Genomic DNA, 26,593 nt, shown 5'->3' with positions numbered 1-26,593 from the left:
GGTTCGGGCGTCCTCCGACATATGTGACAAAGTTAATGCGTGATTTCTTTTACTTCCCACCCTATTGAGAGTCAATTAAAAAGTTATGATGCGTTTTATTATTATTCGAATAGCAAACGCCGCCATTTTTGAAGCAAGTTTTGAGTGCGTATCAAATTATATGGTTTTAAAAGGCTGCCTCTGAAATGCTACTTGCATCGGCCATGCAGCGCCTAGCCCCCCATGACATCGACCCTGGCGCGCGGCAGCTACACATAGATATCGTGCGTCTCGGGACGGTGTTGAACGCCAGCGGACTGATTCCTGGTGCAACTGACTCGGAGCTGCGCGATGTGTACCTGGAGAGCATCGCTGCGCTCACCGCGAGCTATCTGCCCCGCCTGCAATCCCCAGCCGCCTCCGCAGCCGTAGGTGACGATGCGGTGCATTCGGGTGGCGAGCGCGAGCAGTTCTGGGGCTTCCCGGCTGAGCAGCTCTTCTTCTACCTGCACTGCTTCTCACAGTGCGGAAGGGCGGGCCGAGCGCTCCAGGGAAAGGTTCGTGTTCGGTTGTCATTGTTGAAGAATAGTCTAAAAAAAAACACGCTGTGGGGCTATTTGGTTCTGCATGAAAGCATTGAATAGTAACTTAGGGCTGTTTATATACGACAGACGCGAATACATTTGACGTGAAAGCCACCCGAGAACAATGCGCGCCTGCGCACTCCTTCCGCGACGTCACGCACCTTGGACCAGTAGTGCGGGAAAGCATCTGCTGGAATCGCACGTGTTGTGAATGAAAGTGGGTTCTGTATAAGACACACGAACGAGCTCTCAACATTTGTTAATTAAAATCTAGCGCCTTCGCGACGCAATGACTAATATTATACGTAGTTCATTACAGCTGCGTTTCTTTCATTGTCTCAAAGGCCTTTACTTTAGCTTCGATTCTGATGTCTTCGTTGCGGATTATTTTAATTTTTTAGAGCAAGAGGCCTTCGCGATGCACCAAACACGCTCAGCACTGTGTGATCTCTCCGCTTTCTGAATGTGGCCTTCAGCCCAGCCAAGGTCAAAATGTGCCTGGAGAGAAAAAATTGGCACTGGCTTAGCTCTGCTATGACAGGATATACGTAGCGTGATGTATTGGTATACCTTGGTTAAAATTTTTATTAGCTTGGTCCCCCCCCCCCCCCCCGTTAAACCTCGAAAATCCGGTACGTGTAAATATTACTAAATTAAAGACGACACAATGTGCAGTATAAATGGTCATTGGCAGTGAAATTGGCAGGTTGGTATCATTTTTCCTGCGCTCAACGGCTAACTGCCATGCGACAACCTGGGCCCGACGAATAATTTTTTTGAAATCTCCTGCGCCGCTCAGCAGCAGCCCGACTCTTTTTTATTCATGGAACACGGTGCAGTAGCTGTTAATCCCTCCATATTTATACACGCCGCGCAATTTCCTCGCCCATGCGCAGTAGCCCGCTGCGCCGAGCGGCGAGGTGTCCACATATCGGTGGACACCTGAACCAGAGGAAAGGCGCCTAATTGCCCTCTTGGAACAGTGGGCACCTCAATCGTACTTTAAGCTAACTGGCGGTAGTGACAGGTGTGCGCTGTATGCGTTGGCATTGACAACGTTGTTCCAGAAACGCGGCGCTGAAGCCATAAGCGGTCGGCTTTTGTAGTGTTCATTGGCGTTGGCGTTGACAACGTTTTACTCTCCGATCATTGCTGCGACGCGCGTCTATTTCTTTCCCTTTTCTCTTTCCTCTGCTCTTTTAACTCTCCTCTATCTGCACGTGGCAGCGGTGGTGGCTTGGCTTGAGCCAGTAAGCAGGCCCGTGCAATTTCCTTTTCATCCTTCTCTGAGTCACAACAACAACTGTACAAGAGTGGTATTGCTTGGACCGAGCCTGAAGGGCCCGGCCTTTCACAATCACTAGGAGGGATCCCCAGTCCGGGACCCCTGTGGCTTCCGCGGTGGCGCGGGCTCTTGTCACCAAGGCTCGTTGGTGCTGGAGAGTTGAGCAGACGAGGAGGGCAGCCTCCCAGTCCCCTCGGGTGGGGTGGGGGTGGGGAGACTGTGGCCAATGTAGCTCACGCTGCAAAAAAGAAGCAGACAAAGAACTCACGTGCACGATTGAGAGTCGGACACGCGGCAGCGTCAACATAGCTTCACAGGATTTATGCACGGCGCTTCTGAGGATTCATGCAGGAGTGACTCTCGAAGATATTCTATAGGAGCTGCGCGTTGGGCTTTTGCTGGCCCTGGTCGTTGTTCCTTAGAGGGCATAGTGGGTTTCCACTGCCATCAGATAGCCTTATACGTCGATAGTATCACGTCGCGAAGTGTGGCGTATGTAGACGTTTTGGACATGACGACTGGAGTCGCATCAAGCCGCCGCTGCAACCAACCTGGTTAAAATAAGAATACACCGAAATAGTGGGCGACGAGATGGACACAGAGGAGACGTCTAATGGTGTGGCTACTAACAAAGTGCTACCTGCGGAGACAGCCCTTGGCGAAACTGCGTTCGATCGGTGGCGGTGGTGAAGAAAAACCTATAATACTCAGAGTTTGGGGGTCAGAAGACCCGGCTACATGGTCGGTATCCTTAGTCTGAGACACCGCACGGCGAGGCCCCGCCTCGCACCCGCTTTACTAGAGCCCCTTTGGATTCCTATGTAGAGCAGTTGAGGAGAGCAGTCTCCCATGCCTCTCGGTTGAGGGGGGGGGGGGGAAGGAAGGGTGAAGGTGAGGATTTTGAGTACATGCCCAAACCATGCGAAACATCGCAGATCTCTCCCCAATCCGGGCAGCGCCCATCTATGTCCGGATCAAAGTGTTTGGCGATGGCAGGACAGAGAAGCGTTCTTGTCTGCAGGCGCCGCAGTGTTCGCTCCCCCACCCTTGGCAGGTGCCGGGTAGAGGCGATAGACTGTCGCAGTAGTGAATTAAGACTTCTCGGAACCGGAGAAGCGGATTACGAGCTTCTGAGCCAGGAGAGCTAGGATGAGGAGCCGGGCCTGTGATCGCTCGGGTGGCCGCATCAGCGGCCTCATAGCCTCGTAGGCCCTTGTGGCCAGGAGCCCCCATTGCGTTTGTTTGAGTTGGAACGGCGGGAACCCGTCTTAGAATTTGGGAGGCAAGACGTGATATTTCCTTTGCAAGATTGTGTTCCAGGTCCGGCGAGACTCTGTGATAACCCTTCTTGATTTTGGATAGGCGGCAGCGAGAGCTATTGCAGCTTCCTGCGCTCGCGTTGAATTTGAGACCCGAAAAAATAGCCCATCGACATTAATTCCGCTATTGACCACGGCAGCCGTGTAGAATTCCGCGGGCGACGACCTTGTGATGTCCACCTAGTAAACGGCCTGTTTAGATCCATATTGCCTCTCAAGAGTGCGAAACCACGCTTGTCGGCTTCCTTAATGTGAAATAATGTCCATTTTAGGCTGGAGCGGAGCTACCCGGAGGATATGGCGCCACAGCACCGGGTTGTTTTCCGTCCCCTCTGGTATGCATGTGTGTTGCATGTGCAAGCGGTTTAGCAAGCGGCGCTCAGCAGCCGTCTGCGAGAGCGCCGTATATTGGTTCACGAAGTGGGCCTCCCGCAACTCCTGGCGACCACCCCAGGTGGTCGAAATTTCCGGAGCCCTCCACTACGGCGTCTCTCATAGCCTTAGTCGCTTTGGGACGTTAAACCCCATAAACCAACCAAACCAACCATCCTGATAGGAGTTTACCATCCCCAACGCCTTTAGTTCGGCGTCGGAGGTAGCGACCGGGAGGTCCAGTGCTCGCTTTTTTGCCTTCCTGAAGAAGGCGTCAATTCGCGCGTCTCTGCCTCCCAGACCACCCCGCTTGTTGGAAACGCGGTGGATCATGCGCCCTGCCTGTTTGCATATGAGCTTGAGCTTCGCTATAGTAGAATCGTGCCTAAGACTTTTATTGATGAACAGACCCAGGATCCGGAGCTCTGCATTTTCTGAGATGGGACCACCCGACGGAGATACGTGTAGAGACGTGTTATCCTTGTGATTCGCCATGTCTCGAAATGCCGTGATAAGAGGAGCTAGAGCCGCCAGATCCTGGCATCGGGGCTGCTAAAAAGTTGGAGGGGGCGATGGACGCCGATGTCGAAGGCGACATGCCCACCGATTTGTCAGACCAGCTGCCGGACGCACCGATTTCTCGGGACGTGGAGGACCCGGAGAAAGCGCCGACTGCTAAGCGCTGACGTGATGGAGTGGAAGGCAAGGACGCCAGTCTGGGGTAGACATCGAGGACTTTGGGGGCGGAAACACCTCCACCCAAAGGAGGATCTAAAGGCGGCCAAGCCGCCTCCATGACTGTGCATGAGATCTCGAGATAGAGCTCGGTAGATTTGGGAGTGCCGAAAGACTGACAACTGCGTTCGCCGTCCGTCCTCTGCCTCATCATATGCACTACATGACGGCCTGATTTGGTAGACACGGCTTGTCTGCGAGCTTGGCTGCCCTGTGGTCTTCGTATCCTCTTCGAATTCACTATGGCTAGTCTGCCATCTCCATTGCGCGTCGCCACGCTGAATGTGCGAGGCCTCGCAGGAAGACGTAGACAGCGCCAGGTGTGGCGTCTGTTTGAGAGGGAGGCCGATTTGATGGCGGTGAAGCTTTTTCCTGTGCAGGAACAGGAATCGCTCAGTAATATTTGTTTCATATATCGATGGACACGCGACCCACACCATAATGTAAAGGAAAAAGGTGTTAATTAAAGAATAAAGAGAAACAATTAGCCGCTGGTAAAGAGCGAAACATGGTAAAGAGCGAAAGCTATGGCGTTTCGGGCAACTGTACACGGCTTGGCGTCTGTAACGTTGAGTGCGTTCCGGACACAGCGTGCACACCCGGTCACCCGGGGAGGTGGCAGTTAATGGTTGAGCGCTAGAGTTTGCCCACCCAGTGAATGCTGCAGCCTATTCCTGCAGTGCCGCGTGTCTACCACAACCTTGTCAGCGCGAACGCAAGAATGCTACATGTCTCTTTTATCCCCCACGTACCTCAAAGCGCGATTCAAGCGTCCACTCACCAAGGGATCCAGTTAAGCGCACTTCCTTCCGTTAAAAATCATCGGAATCTGAATCGTTGTCATCGCAAATGCTAACGATCACATTGAACGCCGACGGCTTCAGTGCCGCGCTTCTGCCACAATGTTGTCAATGTCAACGCATGCAGCGCATAACTGTCACTGCTGTCACGTAATGTAAAGCACGACTGAGGTATCTACGGTCACAGGGGCCCAATTATGCGCCGCTCTTCTGCTTTCGAAACTGCCGCTGTTCATCGGTATCGTGGCTCAAAGTGCGACTAACGAGTCCACTGTCCCCAGTGGGCTTAGGTATTGAGTTTCCTTTCGTTTGCTTAATCTGAGGGCAAATGAAGACAAAAACCGCAAGCGCCGCGAAGAAAACCCGAGGTCCCGTAGAGAAGCTTTCGCTTGCCGCAGTAGAGGGCTCCGGAATAATTTGGACCACCTATATAACCTCTCTATTGACAACTCTCCGTACAAACGGACAATGCATCCAGCTCACCGACTCCACACTCCGAAGTAGATAAACCATCTTCTCCATCTTTGGGAAGACCGCCGCAGTCTCACCAAACGATGGAAAAAGCAGAAACACAACAAGAAACCCAGACGCCACATTCTTGAGCTCACCCAGAAGGCTGCCGACTATACCGGTCTGGATGGATCGATTTAACGCTGCTGCGTACCAGATGTCTGGTCGCAACACCTGGCGTCTGTTTCGTGCACTTATTGACCGCACTCAGGCACGTGCAAGAAGAGCGCGGCACCTCCAACGTGCCATTCATAACTTTCCCGCTACTGCATCACAACGGGCCCGAACACTATGCGACAGATACCTCTGTACCGTGGTGGACCCTCGCTTTTCCCAATGCTCGTACGTTGGTCAAACAAATGTGGAGCTGGGCACTCCATTCCAATTTCATGATATCAGGGAGGACCTAGCTAAAATGAAACACGGTACTTCACCGGGCTGGGACAAGGTTACCATCAAACTTCTGGTGAACCTTCAAGCTGCAGCCTATCATGCCCTCTTTGAATACACGAACCAAATCTGGCTTGGAGAGATTCCCTTCCCCAGAATTGGAAAACAGCCTCAATGACGTTTATTCCTAAGGGAGGTAAGCCAATTTATGTGGATAACCTGTTGTCCCTCTCCATCACATCTTGTATCTTCAAATTGATGGAGTCTATAGAAAATATGAAGAGTATGGTAAGTGGTCCAATTACCTCGAAACACATCACACTTTTGCGTGCACTATGTTTGGTTTCCGACAACAGAAATCCGCACAAGACATCCTTCTACAACTTCATCATGACATACTCGAGCCCAAAAGAACTCGCTCACCATGAAAATGTAGTCTTGGCCTTGGATTTGAAAGGAGCCTTTGGTAATGTCAAACATGAAGTCATAAACAATCACTTCGAAGTTACAAACTGTGGTCGCAATACCTACCGATACATCTGAATGTCTCACGGGTCGATAGACCTTCATTCCAAATCAAGATGAGGAATATGGACCCTATACCATCCGATCCCGAGGTACACCACATGGTGCGGTGTTATCTCTCCTCCTCTTCAACCTCGCAATGAAAGACCTTCCCGCAAAATTAAGCTCCGTGCTCGGCATCCGACATGCCCTATATGTGGATGATATCTCTATCTGGGCAACAGAAGGCAATCTCGGACACATAGAGACCTGCCTACAGGAGGCAGTGGAGGTAGTGGACGTTTATGCTCTGTACTGTGGTCTCCAATGTGCTCCCACCAAATCATTGCTCGTCCACATTCGTGCCTCCCCTCGGGACGACCCTTCAATTCACCTCACACTACCATGGGGTAAGATTAGAGAGGCCTAAGCGATCCGCATCCTCGGCCTCATTATTAACCGACAACGCAGACCGGACACAGCAGTCGCGAATCTCCGCAGGTACGGCGACCAGGCGGGCCGTATAGTCCGCCTAGTCTGTGGTAAGCGCGGGGGGTACGAAGCAAAAGATGCCTTGCGGCTGGCACATGCCTTCGTAACAAGCAGAATTCTCACCTTAACCCCGTACCTTCGCATGCGCAAACAGGACGAGGATCAACTCGAAATCCTACACGGCGAAGTCATCAAAAGGACTATTGACTACCACATCCAAGAAGCGTTTGTTTGACCTGTGGGTGGTCAACACTTATCGGGAACTTCAAGAAGCCCAGCTTCTTAACCAATACACACGCCTGTCACAAACGCCATCCGGTCGCCGCATTCTTGACCGACTCCATGTCCAACACATCGCCTTTGAGCAAAGGGTACGAGCGCCAGAACCCTGGAGACGTGCCCTCAGGGTCTGACCCCTTCCCCTCAACATGTTACACTCGGACCACAATGGCAGTCGCCAGGCGTGCGCGGATGCACTGGAGCGACATTATGGTCGACAACAAAACGTGTACTACGTGGACATTGCCGGTCCCAACCGTGGGGGATGGTTCTCCGCGGCAGTGGTCCACAACATCAACACGGAGGCAGGGCTCACGTTCCGCGCCTACAGCGCAACATATGCGGAGGAAATCGCGATTTCGCTAGCCCTCTTCCTCCAAGAAGCGAAACAGATCATTACCGGCTCGAAGAGGGCCTGTTAGAATTATGAGCTGGGTTGCATACTTCCTCTCGCCGTACGCATTCTACAAAATATGCTGTCGATGCAGCAGTCTTCTAAATTGCAGCCTAATCTGGGCTCCCAGCCAACAGGGACTTCAGAGCAATCAGTTAGCCGATCAGGCGGCCCACGCGCTCTGTCCCCGGGCATTCACACTTGCCCTGGAAGCCTGCTCAGAGCCCATCCGATCTCTAGTTACATCCAAAGACCTCGCTACATATTATAAGCAATGTCATCGTCGCTTTCCGGAACCCTGTAAGGGTCTCCGGAGAACAGACGAACGACTCCTCTAAATTTTTACAAATACAGTTGTGTGCCCGGCAGTATTGAAACACCTCAACACAGAATTTGATGGGCGCTGCAGCCTTTCACATGGTCTGGGCCTGCCCTTCCAATTCGCACTCATCCCACTCCTTCAGATCCCACCCTTCTAGGGAGGCTTGGAAGACGGCGCTGCTCAGCAGCCATGACCTGCAGTCCCAACGGACCTTGGTCGCCAGGACGCGAGTGTCGGTAGATGCCATTGGGGCTCCTCCCGAATAGGAGCTACACCTAATTTGCGAGGACCTAGGCCTAGACCTAGGGCCTAAGTCCTGGGCCTGGGGCCAAACCCCTCCTTGTACATAGCCAATAAATGTCTGCCGCCAGAACCATAGGGATCGAACACGGGAACTCCTGCTCAGTAGCTGAGCGCACTAAGCACTTAGCCACCGCGACGGGTCCCGGTGTGCGTGCTTTCGTGTGTTCGTGCGTGTGCGTACGTGCGTGCATGTTTGTGCGGGTGTCATGCTGTACGCGCATCAGGGGGCTGCTGTTTGTTTAGAGAAGGTCACTGTGGAAAGCGTTTTGAACTGCAAGTGAGGCCTTTTTTTCTCTGGGATTTCACATGATGGTTTGCTGATTAGTGCTGTGCGTCGAAGCCTCTATGCGGGGAAGATGTCGCCTATTACGCACTTGGATGTCACAGGAGTCGTTATACTTACTGCCATGGAGACAGCCATGCAAGCTTGATAGACGATACGTTTCACCGGAGCTGGCAAACTGGTTGGACCAACACAGTCTCTAGTACGTTCCGTTCAGTGATCACTGTCTGGTGGCGGTTGTACTAGTAGTACGGAACAAAGAGGTTCAAACCGGAGTTGTGTGGAAACTGATCGCGACGTTACTGGGTGACGAGCAGTTTGTCGTTTGAAATAAGCAAGAATTCTGCTAAGTCTGGAATGACGTGTGCCGTGTCAAGGTAACGGCGCGGCTGAGGAACATACACAAACAAGCTATTTTACAAATGAGGGGCAAAGAACATTATATGTACTGGTGCTGCGTAATTAATTATTAGCATTAATTACGCAATTCAACCAGATTAATTCAATTCTCGAGATAGTTCATTGTACTGGAACGGTTTGATGCGTATGTATTTGTGATGAGTCGACGTGCAAAGTGTGATTCAGGAATCACTAATCGGGAGGCAGAAACGTGGAGTCTAACGAAAAAGATTCAGCTTAAGTTGAAGACAACGCAGCGAGCTATGGAAAGAAAAATCATGTTTAATGTTAAGAGGAGGAAGCGGGCAGAGTGGGTGAGGGAACAAACTCGAGTTAATGATATCCTAGCCAAAATGTAGACGAAATGGGGTTAAGCAGGGCATGTAGTTCGAATGCAAAGTAGCCGCTGGTACTTTTGGGTAACAGAGTGGATTCAAAGAAAAGGCAAACGTAGCACAAGGCGGCAGAAAGTTATATGACTGGATGAGATTCAGAAGTTTGCGGGAATATGACGACCGCAGCTGGGAAAAGGCACGGTTAACTGGACAGTGACACAAGAGCTTTTTGCCCTGCAGTGGGTGTAGTTAGTAGGGCAATAATGACGAAAGAGTGGCTGGTTATGGCTAGTCAGCTAGCGGTAAAAAGCACGCATGACACAGATGTGGAAGGGACAGGCGGAGCGTGATGATGAATCTCTGAAAGACTTGGAGAGGTATAAACCCGCCTTGGGGCCTCAGAGTGCGCCGCCAAGTTCTGATGCGATGCTACTTTGTCATTGCCTTGTCTGCCCGGCGGAAAATTTCGATCCGTCGCGGAGTCCGCCGAGGAGAACTGCGTTCCAGTTTATCTGCAGAGAAAAAGAACCACCCGGCCCCCTCCTCCGCGCGGCTGCCAATAGCGGCTGGTCGATTAAGTACCGCGGTAGACAGCGGATGCCGATCAGCGGCGGGCCAGTTAGCGGTGACAGCCCGTTAGCGCTGCCGCTTTCTACCCTTACAGGCGAAGCCTAAGCCCCCGAAATGTTCGGGTGCGAAAACTTGCGAGTTTTGGCAATGGGCGGACCCTGTTAGGAAGTCGCCATCGTTTCGGGCACGCTCACTTATGACTGGGCATCGATTATGGTCCAAATTAGCAGAGGACAAATTTCACGGGTGATCCGGGCAAAATTTTGAAATTTTGGAAACTACAGAGAACGTTCAACATTTTGTACAGCGCGAAAAACGAAGACAGGAGAAGAAACACGCAAACAAACTAGCGCTGACTATCAACTAAATTTTATTAGGAAATAATCGTGTTTCTCGAGGCTTCAATCCAGCACGCGGAGGCGCACAAAACATGAAACACAACAAAAACAACAGAAAAAATGGCTGAGGCTTAACTTGGTTAAGCCTGGAGAATGCGAAGCATCATCGTGTCGCGTAATTTGGAGGCGCACAACCACAGCGACGGCGCGAGGTGGGCCCCCGTTTCTCCACTGTCGTGACGTCAAGTCACGTGGTGTGACGTCATGTATCACGTGATTTGGAGGCTCACAACCACAGCGACGCCGTGAGGTGGGCCCCCGTTTCTCCACTGTCGTGACGTCATCGTGTCACGTGGTGTGACGTCATGTATCACGTGATTTGGAGGCGCACAACCACAGCGACGGCGCGAGGTGGGCCCCCGTTTCTCCACTGTCGTGACGTCATCAAGTCACGTGGTGTGACGTCATGTATCACGTGATTTGGAGGCGCACAACCACAGCGACGCCGTGAGGTGGGCCCCCGTTTCTCCACTGTCGTGACGTCATTGTGTCACGTGGTGTGACGTCATGTATCACGTGATTTGGAGGCGCACAACCACAGCGACGGCGTGAGGTGGGCCCCCGTTTCTCCACTGTCGTGACGTCATCGTGTCACGTGGTGTGACGTCATGTATCACGTGATTTGGAGGCGCACAACCACAGCGACGGCGCGAGGTGGGCCCCCGTTTCTCCACTGTCGTGACGTCATCGTGTCACGTGGTGTGACGTCATGTATCACGTGATTTGGAGGCGCATAACCACGGTGAAGGGCTGAAGTGGTAGCTAAAGTAGTATGCTTCGCATAAAAGCAAACCAAACCACACGTGCGCATTAGCCTCATTGCACTGCAGGAGTACTCTGAAGATAGTTCCGTTCTACCTTCTGTAACGCCACGGAAGGTTTTGCAACGCACGGGATTCGCGATGTGGCGATCAGATACGCCTCTACTATTTCCCGGCACTTCTGATTCCTGTGCCTGAACACAACGTCGGCACGTGCCAAGTCATTGTACGCTCCACGCCCCAAGGCGTTGTGTACAAAATACCCGTATCATGTGGGAAAATCTCAACGTCCCCCTGAGAGAGCACCAGAGGTCGCTGGGGAGATCTGCCGCTTCATCAAATCTCGTTCTACATTGCCGTGACTGCAGTGCAGAAAATGATAGCGGGTGTGTTCCTGATTTGGGGCGTGCCGACGTTGTCTACAGGCACAGGAATCAGAAGTGCCGGGAAATAGTAGAGGCGTATCTGATCGTCACATCGCGCATCCCGTGCGTTGCAAAACCTTCGGTGGCGTTACACCAGGTAGAACTGAACTATCTTGAGAGTACTGCTACAGTACGATGAGTCTAATGCGCACGTATTGTTTGATTTGCTGTTTTTGTTGTTTTTGTTGCGTTTCATGATTTGTGCGCCTCCGCTTGTTGGGTTGAAGCCTTTATAAGCACGAGTATTTCCTAATGAAATTTCAGTTGATAGTCAGCGCTTGTTTGTTTGCGTGTTTCTTCCCCTGTCTTCGTTTTTCGCGCTGTACACAATGTTGAACGTTCACCAACTTGCCCAGTTTTCGGTCGTGCTACAGAGAACGTTTGCTACATTAGAATCAGTGGGAAAGCAAGGATTCATGCTATGCAGAACACGATGATGAGCGCGTAGTGCAAACGGAAGGAGCAGATGGAAGTTGATGAAGACGACGCTCTACAATGCACAGCGGGAAACTGTGGTGCAGTTTAAAACGAGACGTGTTGAGCTGTGGAGACAGCCAAACTTTGGCAATAATTTCAAAAACTCCTACTGAAAATTTTTCTTTGGATGCCTAATCTGAATATCTTCTTGTCTGAATATGTAAAGGTCTGCTTAATTCCGGGTCACTTTCAATTTGATTGTTATATTTTTTGTTGTGTTTGCTCCTCCGGGCAACATACTTGTATTGCCCGCGAGGATGGACAGAAGGAGGTGCTCAACCTCCTGATTAGGTTTTTTTTAGCTGTTTAAGCCACCAAGTTTCCAATGTACGTTTCGTGGGCATCTAGTCCTGTAGTATGTCTTGTTCTTACAGCCTCGCCGCGGTTTCTCAGTGGTTATGGCGCTCGGGTGCTGACGCGAAAGACGCGGGCCGAATTTCAATGGAGGTGAAATTCCAGGGGCCCGTTTGCTCTGCGACGCCAGCGCACGTTAAAGAACGTCAGGTGCCAGAAATTTCTGGAGCCCTTCACTACAGCGTCCCTCATAGCCTGAGTCATTTTGGGACGTCACCCCCCCAATAAACCAGTAAACCAAAATCAGTGTATCCTTACACCGCATCTATGAGAGACTCCTTTGTACCACTCTAAGTCGATGCCTTCGAAGTTGTTTTTTAGCAGTCTCATATCTTCTTTCACGCGTCGTATCCTCACACCGTAAAATGTTAATCGTTTTCTGGAACTCCTTTTCTCTGGCTATTCAGAGAAACGGATATCGTATGATCTCTCAAGTGTTATTATGCTTATGAATTATTGGAACAATTCCCATTGCTCGCAAACGTGTCTGACTGTGTGGTGCCATCCTGTCTTGTGCGCTCACGGTCTTGCGCAACCGTGATAAGGTGGTGCACGTGGAAAGCTTCTCACCGCACTCCAATATCTAAGAAATCGGGAAAAAAGACTTGCGTACGTCCTTAAGACACCGCATCAAGTCAAATGTCACAACGCACCCACCAGGTCAACGTCTGTTGCGATTGAACCAACGACCGTTTTTGGCCTATGGTCCTGGATGACAAAGGTTTTGGGTTACAAAATCTCCTTACTCACCCCAGCTTACTTTTCACCGCGTTTAGTTTAGTTTGTACAGGTAAATAACATTAACCCATTAGCTTGCACTAATTTATCTTCTTAGCATGCTAGTTTTGCTTGTTGACGGCGTAGCACATAGAGGGCGTCCTAGGTAATTTAAGCCATGGTTTCAAACTACGCTCCGGCACGCAATGCCGACGCGACCGAATGCGCACTGCTGGCTATTGTATGGAGCAAGTAACACCAATTTTCGTATGGGGTTTAATCGCATATTTATTAGCGATGAATTAACAAACTTCGAAAGCAATGAAGACAGGCGAAATATTCCAATACAAAAGCTGCAGAACGGTAAAAAAAATATCCGTCTGAACAGTTTCTAACTTTCTGAGTATTACCTGTAAGCTTTTCTCGCTCAGTGACCACGCTCGGGAGATATAAATTATAGTACCACGTGACATGTGCGCTTGCACGCTGCGCTTCAAGTGCTCCCAAACGTTCCGCCCAACCAAACAACAGCTCATCTAGCCGGGTGTGCTGACGTTAGAACGTCAAGGGGCCGCGACGCAGGTGCTGGTTGTGCGATTTACGCGAGCGCAAGCGATAGGGGCTGCGTCTTCTTACTGCTATCATGAACCGCCGGAAGTGAAGTATACCGCTGGCATAAATCGCACAGCCAGATTCTTCGTCGCTGGCCTGTCGCCTTTTAAGCGGGAGCAAATCACACTAAATGATCTCTTCATTCCTACGCGTTCGTCTCACCTGGTATTTTTTTGCACTTTGGTGGTGGTGGTGGTGAAAACTTTTAATTTCTGAAATAGAGTTTGGGAGCCACAGAGTGGCCCCGCTACATGGTCGGCGTCCCTAGTCCGGGACACCGCATGACAATGCCCCGTCTCTCGCCCGTTTCACTAGAGCCCTTTGGGACTCAAGCGAGGAGCAGTTGAGGAGGGCAGTCTCCCATGCCTCTCTGGAAGGGGTAGGGGAAGGGAGGAGGTGGGGATTTTGAGTACATGCCCACACCATGTGGAAGATATCACAGGTCTCCCCACAGTGCGGGCATCGCCCATCCGTGTTAGGATCGTAATGCTTTAAGATTGCAGGACAGAGTAGAGTACCTGTCTGCAGGCGCCTTAAAGTTCGCTCCTCCGTCTTACTCAGCCCCTTTGCAGGGGCCGGGGAAAGGCGGTGGTTGTCGGTATAATGCGTTATTATTTCCTTGAATCGCAGCAGCGGCTGGTTAGTCTCCGAGCCAGAAGAGCTGGGATGAGGAGCCCGGTGAATAAGCGCTCGGGCAGCCGCGTCAGCGGCCTCATTACCTCGTAAGCCCTGATGGCCAGGAGCCCAAATGATTCTTTTCGGTGTTGGATCAGTGGCCGTCCGTCTTAGAATGCAAGCAGCTAAGGGGGAGATCTCCCCTGCCAAGTAATGAGCACATGCTTTTCGGGAGTCCGTAATGATGATTCTCGAATTGGCGTGGGCGGCAGCAAGCGCTATCGCTACTTCCTCGGCTCGCATTGAATTCGGGGCTCGAATAGAGAGTCCATCAACGTGCATTTCCTGGTGAACGACAGCGGCCGTGTAAAATCCCGTGGGCGACGGCCCTGCTACGTCTACATAATATACACCGGGTCGGGAGCCGTGTTGTCTCTCAAGAGCCCGAGCCCGCGATTGTCGTCTGTTTTCGTGCATGTCGGTGTCCATGTTACGGGGGAGCGGGGAGACCCAGAGCATATGGCGCCACAGTACTGGGATACGCTCCGCCTCCTCTCGAGTGCAATCGTGTTGGATGTGTAAGCGGTTTAGCAGGAGGCGCCCAGGGGCCGTCTGCATGAGCCGCGTGTATTTTGCGGTCATCGGCACGGAGGGAAAGAGCTAAGATGAACATTTTTCAGGCCCTTCTACAAACTTTCTCACTGGAATTTTGCTTCTGTCTTCGTTGTTGACGAAATTAGTTAATTAATCTCGACTAATAATGCAATTAGGCACACTACGAAAACTTGTGTGACTTGCCCCAGGCAAAACCCAGCAGCATGCATTTGGTCGCGACGTCTCAGAACGGCTCAGCGTATTTTTGAACCCTGGCTTAATTTAGCTGGTACGCCCTGTACGGGAAGCAACAGCGTGGTCCCAGTGGGTTGTTTCAATGAGCCACGCGAGGTCATGTGATTTTGTCGTCACGACCATGTCGTTTAGTTGCAATTTCTCCGTCACGCCGACGGCAACGCCGGCACCTGTTTTTTCACCACACGGGGCCTTTAACTCTAGGTGCTAAGATTCGTGATCTCTGTGCGCCATTCCCCTCTGCAGATCGCTATCTGCAATGTCGCTCTCCCGGCTGTCAACCGCTTTCGGCAGGCCTTCAAGTGCGGCCCGCAACATCGCCTCGTCACAAACTTCACCTGGCCTGATGTACCGAAAGCATCCACCACCGAGCCGTCCTAGGTTGCGCTGTGCCCTGAATCCGCTAGTGAAATTGCTACTCTAGAGAGTGTAGATGGACCGACGTATCAAAGTGCGATATGTACTGCCATGTTGTGATTTGTATGCCTATCAGGACAACTTTATACTCTTAACTTTTTTCTTTGTGCGCTTGAATTTTTGTCGCTGCATGGACAGTCTTCTCATCGGCTAGGAAAAGTGTTATTTGCATCGAAGGTGTGCCTTTGCCACAACTGCCTGCAATTACCTGTGGTGTGTGTGGCTCTAGTTCAAGCAGAGTAGGAGACTGCTCGTCGCAGTGGACTGCTCGCCATTCAGGGAACAAAACTGACGGCGTACTCCTGCACCTGGTCTTGGTGGCAAATACTGCATTTAATGTGCGTTTATTAACGAACGCTACTTGAGATATTGGTCTTGTGGACGTGTTGCACAAACTGTTGCTTTCCACAATTGACATTAGTCTCACACGTTTAGCTCCCAGGTTTTTTTTTCTTCGTACCCATTGCGATTTCAAGATTCTTTCCACTTATTACTGCTAGGGCACCGGGGCTCAGTAGCAATTTTACATTCACAAGCAAAATCAGATCACCCATTCTATCAAGTGAAGGTGCTGATTTGCTTTCCGTGACTGCTGTCAGACTGAAAACGCCATTGCGCTCATGGTGATTCGTTTTTTTTTGTTTCTGGCAGCCGCAGATTCAAATCCGTTTTCTTGACAGTTTATTTGACGCCCATAAGCAGCTCTAGCATTTCCGCGTGGGCGAAATTTCGAGCTGTACTATATAGAACGCCGTCATAAGCAGTGCGGTGATTACGGTCTGTAATAATGCGGCCAGAACCAAAAGTTATACAGTGGACGATAAGAAAAGAGTATCAGGATTGCAGAAGCGCTAAGCAGTACTGTTTGTGTTGCTTTGCTATTGAAGCCTTTGAACAAACATCGTAGTCTGCGCCGCGGCCCTTGTCTGCTAATTAAGTCAGTGCTAGTTTCGTAAATGTTCACCGTTGAACGTGTAGAGACTGCTAGTAAGAATGCATGCAGGAATCAATTGCATTTTTTGTCGCGTTTTTTGATTCTTGCATTTTTGCATTGTGTGTTCATCTATGGTTCCTGTCAATGCCTGTAATTCATTTTATTGTATATGTAAGCTCTGCTACTAAGGAAATCTGCTCTGCAGTAAATTGCGTTGCAACACTCCTCTAGAGTGTGTGCTAATGTGAATTTGTTAGCGTAAACTAGCGCCGTGTCACTACTTCTACGCAAAAATTTTTTTCAGGTAATTTAGGCACTCCAAATAAATGCGCAGACAAGTAGCTGTCCTGTGTTTATCTTAACTAAGGTGAACCCATGGCAGTCGTTACGCGCAATTTTTCATATGGGAGGCCTTAGGGGTGGCGCGTCTTTCGAGAAACCTAAATACTACTGTATTTTATCCTAAAGGTTTGCAACACTACAATACGAAATGACACAGAGAACTAACCTCCAGCCTTGCCTACATAACAGATGGCGAACGAGGGTTCAGGGGAGGAACCGCAACTGCTCGCCAACTATCCGAGAACAGGGCTTCTCTTTGTGGGGGGAACATTGACGATCTTTGAAGGGGGTTAAATAAAGCCTTCACTCTGCAAAGGTAAGTACAGAGATGAGGAATAAGGTTTGATTTGGGTGGGCGTTGGGATCTGAAGCGGGTGCTTTAAGATCTGTCGCAGGTTGATTGCTAAAGAGGATTCGACGGATCTGGTATCTTCGTCGGGCCGGAGAATGGACAAGGAAGATTGGAGACGGGGTTTACGAGGTAGACACTTCAGACTGTGCACAAGTATTTACATTATGTTGATGTAAACATCAGATGAGAGTGTCCCAGTATTCGGGAACGTCCTAGCAGACGGGAGTCTCGGTTTGAGGGAACTTCTTTGCAAACGGGAGTCTTTCGGCCGCACATGCTGCCGAGTTTTATAGGGACTTCCTTAAAATCCCCTGTTGGAGCCTGGCCTGCCGCAGAAGGCGTGTTCGGAAAAGTTCACTTCGGTATTAATCTTACACTCTCCAACCAACGGCCACGCCCCGTGATGTGGTAGCTTGAGGATGAGGGGATGCCATCTATGTCAGGCTGGCTGCGCGAGTGGGGTTTCCAATATCTGCAGTTGGTTGCATGAGGGCTGCAGGTGGCTGCAAGACGGACTTGCGTTCCTACGGCCTGTAGATGGTTGCACGAGTGGCTTGCACTTGCTCTTGTTCAGTGCGAGCCCACAAGGTCAAAGGCCGGTGCATTGTGGAGGGCCACGCGGTGAACCATTCTTGTGACAAAGGATGCCACGGCGAGGCATCGTGACTGGACCCAGTTGCTGGGATCGCCTCTGGGAGGATTACGGCAGGCCATGAGAGCTGTCTTCGTCATGCTCTGTTCCCATAGGGGGCTTGCTGCCGCCGCCACTGCCGTGGCTACCACAGTCGAGGGACTTACGCAAGAGGGTATTCACTTAGGCAGGAGGGCATTCCGGGCATGGCAGCATCACCGCTGCCAAACAATGCGTCTGGACGGTGAGCTGCTTCTACGCAGCTTGGCTAACTGGACGTGCGAGGAGCTCTCATTCTGCCGACCTCCACGGCTCTCCTCATCGGGTGTCGATGTCGACCCCTGGGAATTTCTCTCAGGGGCGAGCCAAACGGAAGGCATACGCCAAGCGACACACTACAAAAGCAAGTGCTGTCTGAAGCCCACTCGCCCCGCCAGACCAATACTGATTCCAGTAGACATTCTTCTGAGTAAATCCTGACACGAAACGAAAATTTTCTGAACGAACACGAACTGTGTACCGGATGCAAGGAGCGGACTGCATTTCAAAGGAGATGCCGTCGACTAAGCGTCACAAGCGTAGCCAGAAGCCAGCTACCAAGTGACAAGGGGATTGGTCGTTTGAGTGCTAGCTTTCGCCAGTCGCAAGCCAGATATTGCGTCGAAGACAAAGGTTGAGAAACAAAACAAAAGTTCACAGTCACTCGTACGAGCGCATAAAAAGTGATTTACAATACAATGCAACTCGGGCAAAGTAACACTCGAGAGGAATTCTGAACAAAAGAAATATTCCACGTAAATTCCACTAACGCAAGAGGGGCAAACAAAACACAATTTGTTCACAGAGCACTGCGACAGTCCGATGACCGAAAATAACGAAACAGCCGTTCCGCAGGCTGGCGCACGTTGCCTCGCTGATCGGTGGCTGGGCGAGTGTTATTGGCCCAGTAATCGTGCGGGCGAGCTTCTCTGGAGCCTGAAGGGCGGCTCGGGCTAACAGACAGCAGTCCCCTACATATACAGGTTTTTCTACATGTCATGAACCAAGGATTAAAAAAAGAAAGTGGCTCGACGGATCTTGGCGAAACCAACGAGATATTTTTTATCGTCGTGTACCGCTCCCCAGAGTATTTTTAAATTCCGCTTAATTAGCTATTTATAATAAGGGAGAAATTACTCATTGGCATCCACCCGAGCGCAGCCGTACGGCTACAAAGGAAAGCTATACAGCTTTCTCAGAAACTTCGTAGTTAAAGAAAAATTCGTCCTGGTCCGGGGTTCGCACCCAGGACCACCGCTTCACCGGAGCAGTCGCTCTACCAATTGAGCTAACCAGGACGGCAAGCTTATGGTAGGACGAGAGCGAATTGATCAATAACTCGAAGTGGGAACTGTGTTGGTCAAATTTGACCAACACAGTTCCCACTTCGAGTTATTGATCAATTCGCTCTCGTCCTACCATAAGCTTGCCGTCCTGGTTAGCTCAATTGGTAGAGCGACTGCTCCGGTGAAGCGGTGGTCCTGGGTGCGAACCCCGGACCAGGACGAATTTTTCTTTAACTACGAAGTTTCTGAGAAAGCTGTATAGCTTTCCTTTGTAGCCGTATGGCTGCGCTCGGGTGGATGCCAATGAGTAATTTTTCCCTTATTACAAATCTACTCCACCTTGGGGGTTTCCCCTAAACATTTGGCCAATTAGCTATTAAGCCAAGGTAATTAGTAAAAATTTCTATTATTCAGTTTAGGGTTTTTTTTAATATGCCCCGAATCCTGTGACATCGCGTTATCACCGGACTCCGGGTTAGCACCAGTTGACGTCTTGAAAGGTTCCTTCTGCCCGTCCTCTAAATTCAAACCCACATCCCCAGTAACGATGTTACGTTCTTCCGTCTTGACACCTCGCTTCCTTCGAGGTGTTCGTTTATGAGGTGTTCGGCTCGTAGCAGACGGCCAGAGAATGGACGAACGATGATGAAGAACATTCAGAGCAAGTGGACTTTTAAACACTTAAAAAGTGCAGGGAGACAAATACACACGGAATTAACAGAAGATTCGCACTCAACTATCAAAGCTCTCACAAAAGTTCACTCGAGCTCTGAGCTCTCTACAGAGCTTGCCGAAAGTGGGGGTGTCTGTAAGGAGATAGCGCCACCCAGCGGCGTTCGTGAGGAGAAGAAGACAAAGCACGAGGAGCTCGTGCGGAGGGGTACGCCGGGGACTGGTCGAAGAGGATTACGTGGCAGAGAAGAGAAGAGCGCGGTGGGCGACGGACGTGGACGAGTTCTGCTGGCTCCCCGAGTTCCGGGCTTGCGCCTCAGCCGCAGACGTCCGGGCCACCAGACCTGGACATCCATCGTCCAGAGCCTCAACCACCAGGCCCAGGCGCCACTCTTCTCCGTCCATCCGTCAGCTGCTCTACACAGGCCGCCTCTGGCGCTTACATGGCCTTTCCGGGATACCAGACCTGGGAACCGTGCCGGGAGCCCACGGACGCCGACGCTGCGGTAGCGTTGCATCAACATTGAAACGCCCAGAGACTCCCTGACTGCCCGACACCCAGCCAGTCCTCCCCGCTCGTTGCTCGAATAAGAGACAAGTAGTGTGACTTTCCTCTTTGACTTTCTTTTTTTTTTCTGCATTTTTCGTAAGCACTTTGTTCTGTTCCCCCGTGTGTTTTTCCCGTGTGTTGCTGCCTTGCTCTCTTGTTCCTTTCCTTTTTTCTCGCTCATATTGAAATTGGTTTCCTTTCCGTTAAAAGCCGCCTCGTTTATTGTTTGTACTTTTGTGTTTATTTAAAATAAGACCTGCAATCTCACAGATCCTCACAGTGTCCCTACATCGCTGCGCGATGGCTGACAAAGAACCCTTCAGGTACCAAAGCTGACGTAAAAGTATACTCGAGATCCAAGCTCGCTCTACACGGCTTGCTGAAAGCCGGGACCTGTCTACATCGCTTTGCGAAGCCTGACCTAGAACCGCATAACGATGCAACATGCTCTTAATTAACCGAGTTCGAAAGTTCCAGAAAGGGTCCCGGGCGCAGGAAGAGAGGGGAAGCGTGTCAGCACGCACTAAGCTGTGTCTCCCTCTCCCAGTCTTCCCGAGAGCGCTAGAATCTCTGGAGCATCTGTCCACGCGGGTGCTGCTACGCCAAGGCCGTGGGGTAGAGAAGGGCATTATCTTACAGCTGGGATGTGCTTGCAGCCGCGCACGCCTTCGGAAATGCGTGGGAAAGTTCTTTTCCTCTTGAATTATCAATACACCCGCTCCAAAAGCCTTGTGGTCGCTATATCGGCCTTGCACGCCTCGCCAGAAGAAGACTGCTGGGATCTTTTGCCCAGCCAGTCTAAACAAAGAAAAGGCCGCTACTTGCCGCTTACACAGGGTAAGTTCGTGAGCACAGTTCTCGCGTGTTACCCTTCCGCTGCATGCACTAAGTTCACGGCAAGTCCATGTTCTCGCAGTGGGGCAGGCATCCCTTGACCGACTTCGTGTGACCGTATGATCAACACAGTTCGTGGAGTCATTTTGCGTGCACTGTCCGTGGAGCGCATAACTGTCCCATGGTCGCATACCCCGAGCACACAGACAGGTGTGTATAGTCAAGCGGCAACGTTCACGCCTGCTGGCGGAACACGACAGGCTATGGGATATTTTCGACTAACTGATCGGAGTCAGGTAAGTGCGTCGCGTCGAGGACGCTGCAACGCCTCGCTCGCTTCCTAGCTACTGTGGACTCGTTTCCGCATTGAGCTCTCGATGCATCACAGTGCGTCTTAGGTGCCCCATCGCATTCGGTTGTTAGTAGTTCTTGTGTCCGGGCTCCTGTCCCGTCGTTCGCTATTTCAGCCTGTGTGCTTCTGTCGCGTAAGTGGCTTGCTTCCCTGACTTCGAAGGTCTCGTCGCATCCACTTATTTCCACTGCCTCGTCTTGGACTGAGGCGTTCAGGGATTCACACTGCATCGCCGCCTCTCGCTTTCTGCACGATCTGTCGGGGACTGACTCAGGTGCCTCAGTGGGCGTGGTGGTAACTGGCACTAGAACTTCCACGATGTCAACCACATCGTTTGCCTTCGCGACTTATCTCGCTTCGCACGCGAGATCCCATCCACTCGACTGATCAGGAAACGGCCCAGCTGGCCCTTGGCACCTGGTAGCATCAGGTTCCACACCTTCTGCGTCCCTCCGCAAGCTATCTACTGACTCTGTCAGAGTCTCAGTCTCAAGTGCCATATTCGAGCGCCTTAGCTGCACAAACGCGCCGAGAAGCATCTTAGTTTCAGCGTACGCGGTAGCCTTGGACACGGCTGTGGCGATGTCCGGCTCGCCGTTTGCCAATATAAGCTAGTCAGGAGCGTCTCTCAACAAGTCGCAAGGCACCGCAGGGATCTCAGCGCACAACGCGACCGAGTATAAGCTTAACTGAAGGCACCTATCGGGGTCCGAACCTGCGGCGATCTTTCCGACACTCGTTGCCCGCGTCTGGAAATGATGCACGGCAATGCGCTCCTTGGCCTCGGTTTGTCTTCGGGTTTCTGCTCCTGCCTTTCTTGTGCATGTCATACTTCTTTTCGTATTTTTGCTTCTTCTACTGCCCTTTCGGCTTCGTTTTCTGCCCTTCGGACTTCTGCGTCTGCTATTGCTATTGCCTTCTCGGCTTCTGCCTCCATTCCTCGAACCTCCAGCTCGCTCTCAAGCAGCCACAATTCTCCAGTCTTCTTCTTCTTCATCAGCTTTATAATGGCATATACCGACATGCGGGGATTGGCCTAGGTGTAGTGGCGTTAACATCGAAGTTTCCGTAGGATTACGACAAAATATATGAGCCAAGCGTGAATTTTGAAAAATGTATCCATGAAAAACGACAGAACAATTCGCTAGTCCTATTGTCTTTCTCCTACCTATGCCTGCTGTCGTGCTACTCGTGCAAACCACGCAACTCCTGCTCCCAATGCCTGAGCCACCCACGCCAACGGACGCAAAAAATCCCGCTCACCTGAGCATCTGTTGCACCTTTCTCGTCGCTTCGTTCCTCGATGCGGGGCCACCTCCTGACTTTGGTGCCACGGGCCATAATCACTTGCGGACCCTGGGCCGCTTCCACGCGTCTAAGTTTTCGTTCATGCCTTGAACAACCGGGAGCATGGATGAGCCCAGGTAGACGTTGCGCCTGCTTCCATAACGGGCTTGAGGAGTGTTGGTGGTAGCCAAATCCTGCTGTGCATGCGCCAATAAAGATGTTATGTTCTTCCTTCTCCACACCTCGTATCCTTCAAGGTGCTTGTTTATTTCGCGCTGGACTCCTGGCGAGCAGCGAGATGGTGGACCAACAATGACACATGGATATACAACGGAACTGCACAGAAACACAAACGTATGGATAAAACGAAAGCTTCGCACACAGCTACTAAAGCTGACACAAAAGTACACTCGAGCTCCAAGCTCGCTCTACATGGCTTGGCGAAAGCAGGGTGATGTCTACACTGCTGCGCGAAGCCTGACCAAGAACCCCGCAACATAATACAACAGGCTCCTAAATAACCTTGTTCGAAAGTTCCTGTAAAGGGCAAGGGCACTAGGAGATAGAGGAGGCGTCGCACCACGCTGTGTGTTTACATCACCCTCCCCCTGCGTTCTCGAGAGTTCTAGAATTCTCTAGAGAATCTGACCGGATGCGCCCGCTTTGTTAACCGGGGGGGTAGGAGGGTCCTGTCCCTTGCGCTCGCCGCCGCGCGCACATTCGTGATTGCCTGGGAAGGTCCTCTAACTTTTTTTTTTACTCCATGCGCACTGTAAAGCCCTCTCGCTCGCTATAGTGACCTTACAACCCCTGTGCGATGTCAATGATGCACGTTAAGGAACCCCAGGTCGAAGATATTACCGAAGCCCTCCACTACGGCGCCTGTCGTAGCCTATGCCTTAAGAAAGCAGAACTCCATAAAACCAAACTAAAATCGAACATGGTCAGTACACTTTACTTTAATTTCTACAACATGTATGACGCTGCATTGCCACTGCTCATGGCAGTCAATCGATATGCTCTATAGAGCGCGGTGTTTATCGTGTCCTCTCTCAAGATCTGCAAACTCATAATTACTCTCGTGTGCGTCAGTAATTTACGGATCATGAATACCTTCTTCCGCAAACCAGCAAACAGGAAGTGGACGTGGAAGAGCCGCAACGGTGAGAACAAAAATGAAATAAACTTCATACTGTGCGTTGACCATGCCATTGTACAGGATTTGGAGGTAGATCCGTTGTAGCGACCACAGAATGGTAAGGTCTCGTATTTGCTTAGATTTGAGGAGGAAATACAGGAAACTAGTAAAGCGGGAGGCTACTAATGAATTAGCTTTAAGAGGTAAAATACAGGATTTCAGGCTTTCGCTGGAGAACGAATTTTGCACTTAGGCAATCTCACGGCAATCGTTACGGAGTGCGCTTCAGAAGTAGGCGGTTGGACGGTTCGACGGGACACTCGCAAGCTATCTCAGGACGAAGATCTGAATGAGAAACGTGAAAGCATGAGGACGTCTAACACCACAGATAGAATAGAACTAGCAGAGCTATCGAAGTTAACAAATGAGCGCAAGGTAGCCGACATAAGGAAGTTTATTTATTCATACTGTTAACCCTTACTGAGGGTCATGACAGAGAGGGAATCAACAATACATATAAAAACAATAACACATCTAAAAATGACAGAACACAGTAAGAAACATTTTGAGTTACAATTATACAAACACAATCTCAGAAAGCTGCTTAGCTGGAACAAAAGACACAAAGCGAAAAAGCACATACAAAATGATAGGACGCGACGCACGGGGGACGACATGTCAGCGTTCATTAAAGTATTGATCGAGACTTTTCTGGAATGCTGCTTTAGTGGCACCTTGTAAAACATGAGTAGGCAACTTATTCCAGAGCTCTATCGCGCCAGGAAAAAAAGAAAAGTGAAATACGTTACTGCGAGCGAAGTACAGTCGCGTGCAAAAAATATTAGCACAGATCACTGGCGATTAGAATTCGTATATCTCACCACGCGGCGCTGCGGTACGCAGACCTGCCTAACGGGCCGTTTCCATGTTTGCAGCCTAGGTGGGGACGGCAAGATGTAAGCTTTATCAAGCGTGCACCGCCCGAGCGTAGAAGTGCCGTCCATACGTGACTGTGCTTGCAGCGTTTATTAAGCATGAAATGCTTTTAGCTCCCGTTGTCGGCAGTGTGGCGACGTCACGCCGAGACCGAGAGCCAACATCCGGGCACTGAAACGAGAGCATCCGGGCACTATACGAGATTTAACGAGACTCTCTAAGCCCTCCTACAGGACCGGCATACAAGCGCCGGTAGCTTCGCGCAGAACGGGTGGTGGCGTTCCTCCCTTCCTGTAGGTTGCGGTTCGGGTGTCCACCGAGATGACAGAGAATTACTGCGTAATTTCCTTTCCTCAATAAGCGTCGCGTTCTGTGTACTGCCCGGCAGCGCTACAATACGCTGCCGCGTTCCACTCCTAAAGGCGAAGCTTAAGCTTAATTAATTAGCAATTAATTAGTATTTAGACATTAACCAGTGATTAGTCGCTAATTAGTAATTTGTCATTACATCGTCACCAATTATGTGTGACGTCATCCAGTGGGGACGTCAGCAGTGTCACATAGGGAAAGTGGTGCGGAAAACGCTATCGCCTGTACGCACTTTAGGCAGTCTCGAACGCGCTGCATATACATACTTGTCAGGCCTGCGTCTCGTCGTGTCCGCGTACTTTTTGTGTTATGCCCGTAAACATTTCATGCTTACTCTACTGTCGGTTACGGGAGAGGCAGAGATTTTTTGGCTCGGTTATCATGAGAAAAGATGGTTTCTTTTTATTACTATTTTTTATGTCCGTGATGGTTTGTCAAAAGGAACTCGCGGGAACAATAGATGATAGCGCTGCTTTTAGCCAGTAATTTTGCTGTCCGTGGCAGTCCGCTGAACCCCCCTAATACTGTAGAATGGGAGCGGCCCGGCACTCTCGTTATCAGCCTCTTCGCCACCCGCAGCGCCACGCGTTGTCATTCCGGCGCTCTGGTGTTCCGTCATGTGTGCTAATCTTTTTTACCCGCGACTGTACGGCCGTATGGTTGCATCATGATTCAACCTGGCGCTATGCCTAGCAGGTGGGTGGAAGTACATTTCGTTATTTGGTGCAGTACTGTCAACCTTTGCTTTATTCTTCGCGTTTCTAACGGCTCGAAGTTGCAGGAGTGCAACATATCAGTGGCCGAATCAGTCCTCCTAATCTGCGACAGATAAAGCGTGCCGCAAGTCGTATTTTATCGAGATTATCTTGCAGTACATTTTGGTGAGGATTCCAGGCTGCTGAAGCATGTGAATGAATGTCATATATGACAATAACTTCACATCCTTTGGTGCCCTCGACAACTTCGCTCCTAAAAAACATAGCTTTTTCAAAGCAGCCGATGAAATCGCTTCAACATGCATGCGCCATTTTAAATCATGTGCAATTGTTATACCCAAATATTTAAAGGTAGACACATTTGTTAGGTAATTGTTGCCTATAGAGTACTGGAAGGTAAGTGTATTTTTCTTCCTAGTGATATGTGTGAAAGTTGTTTCTCCGTAATTAACTTGCATTTTCCATTTTTGACACCAGTCATTAAAAGCATCGAGGCATTGGTTAATTTTAATCTGGTCTTCCGTAGAAGATACCGCTCCATAAATTAAACAATAATCAGCAAAAACTAATTTTTACAGGTAATTCAACACCAGCCACAATGTCATTTATACAGACTAGAAAAAGCAATGGTCCCAGCACGGGCCCTTGTGGTACACCCGAGTGCACATCCAATAA

General features: G+C 50.5%; 1 protein-coding gene across 1 annotated transcript; it reads left to right on the top strand.

Annotated features, from left to right (window-relative positions):
- Positions 1-203: 203 nt before the first annotated feature.
- Positions 204-15,817, top strand: LOC149328341 (uncharacterized). Its single transcript, XM_089558963.1, has 2 exons — positions 204-536; positions 15,310-15,817. Exons 1-2 carry the CDS (start codon positions 204-206, stop codon positions 15,442-15,444), a joined length of 468 nt encoding a protein of 155 aa, XP_089415089.1. The 3' UTR covers positions 15,445-15,817.
- The last annotated feature ends 10,776 nt before the right edge of the window (positions 15,818-26,593 follow it).

The sequence above is a fragment of the Amblyomma mixtum genome, chromosome 9, assembly GCF_055824585.1.
Source record: "Amblyomma mixtum isolate Tamu chromosome 9, ASM5582458v1, whole genome shotgun sequence".
NCBI lineage: Eukaryota > Metazoa > Arthropoda > Arachnida > Ixodida > Ixodidae > Amblyomma > Amblyomma mixtum.
This window is presented reverse-complemented; position numbering and strand designations above follow the sequence as displayed.

What these genes read in the sequence shown, in the direction of transcription:
- LOC149328341 (XM_089558963.1), top strand. Translation starts at nt 204, where the DNA reads ATGCAGCGCCTAGCCCCCCATGACATCGACCCTGGCGCGCGGCAGCTA. An exon ending in GCCGAGCGCTCCAGGGAAAG is followed by an intron (nt 537 to 15,309) that starts GTTCGTGTTCGG and finishes TCCCCTCTGCAG; the next exon opens with ATCGCTATCTGCAATGTCGC.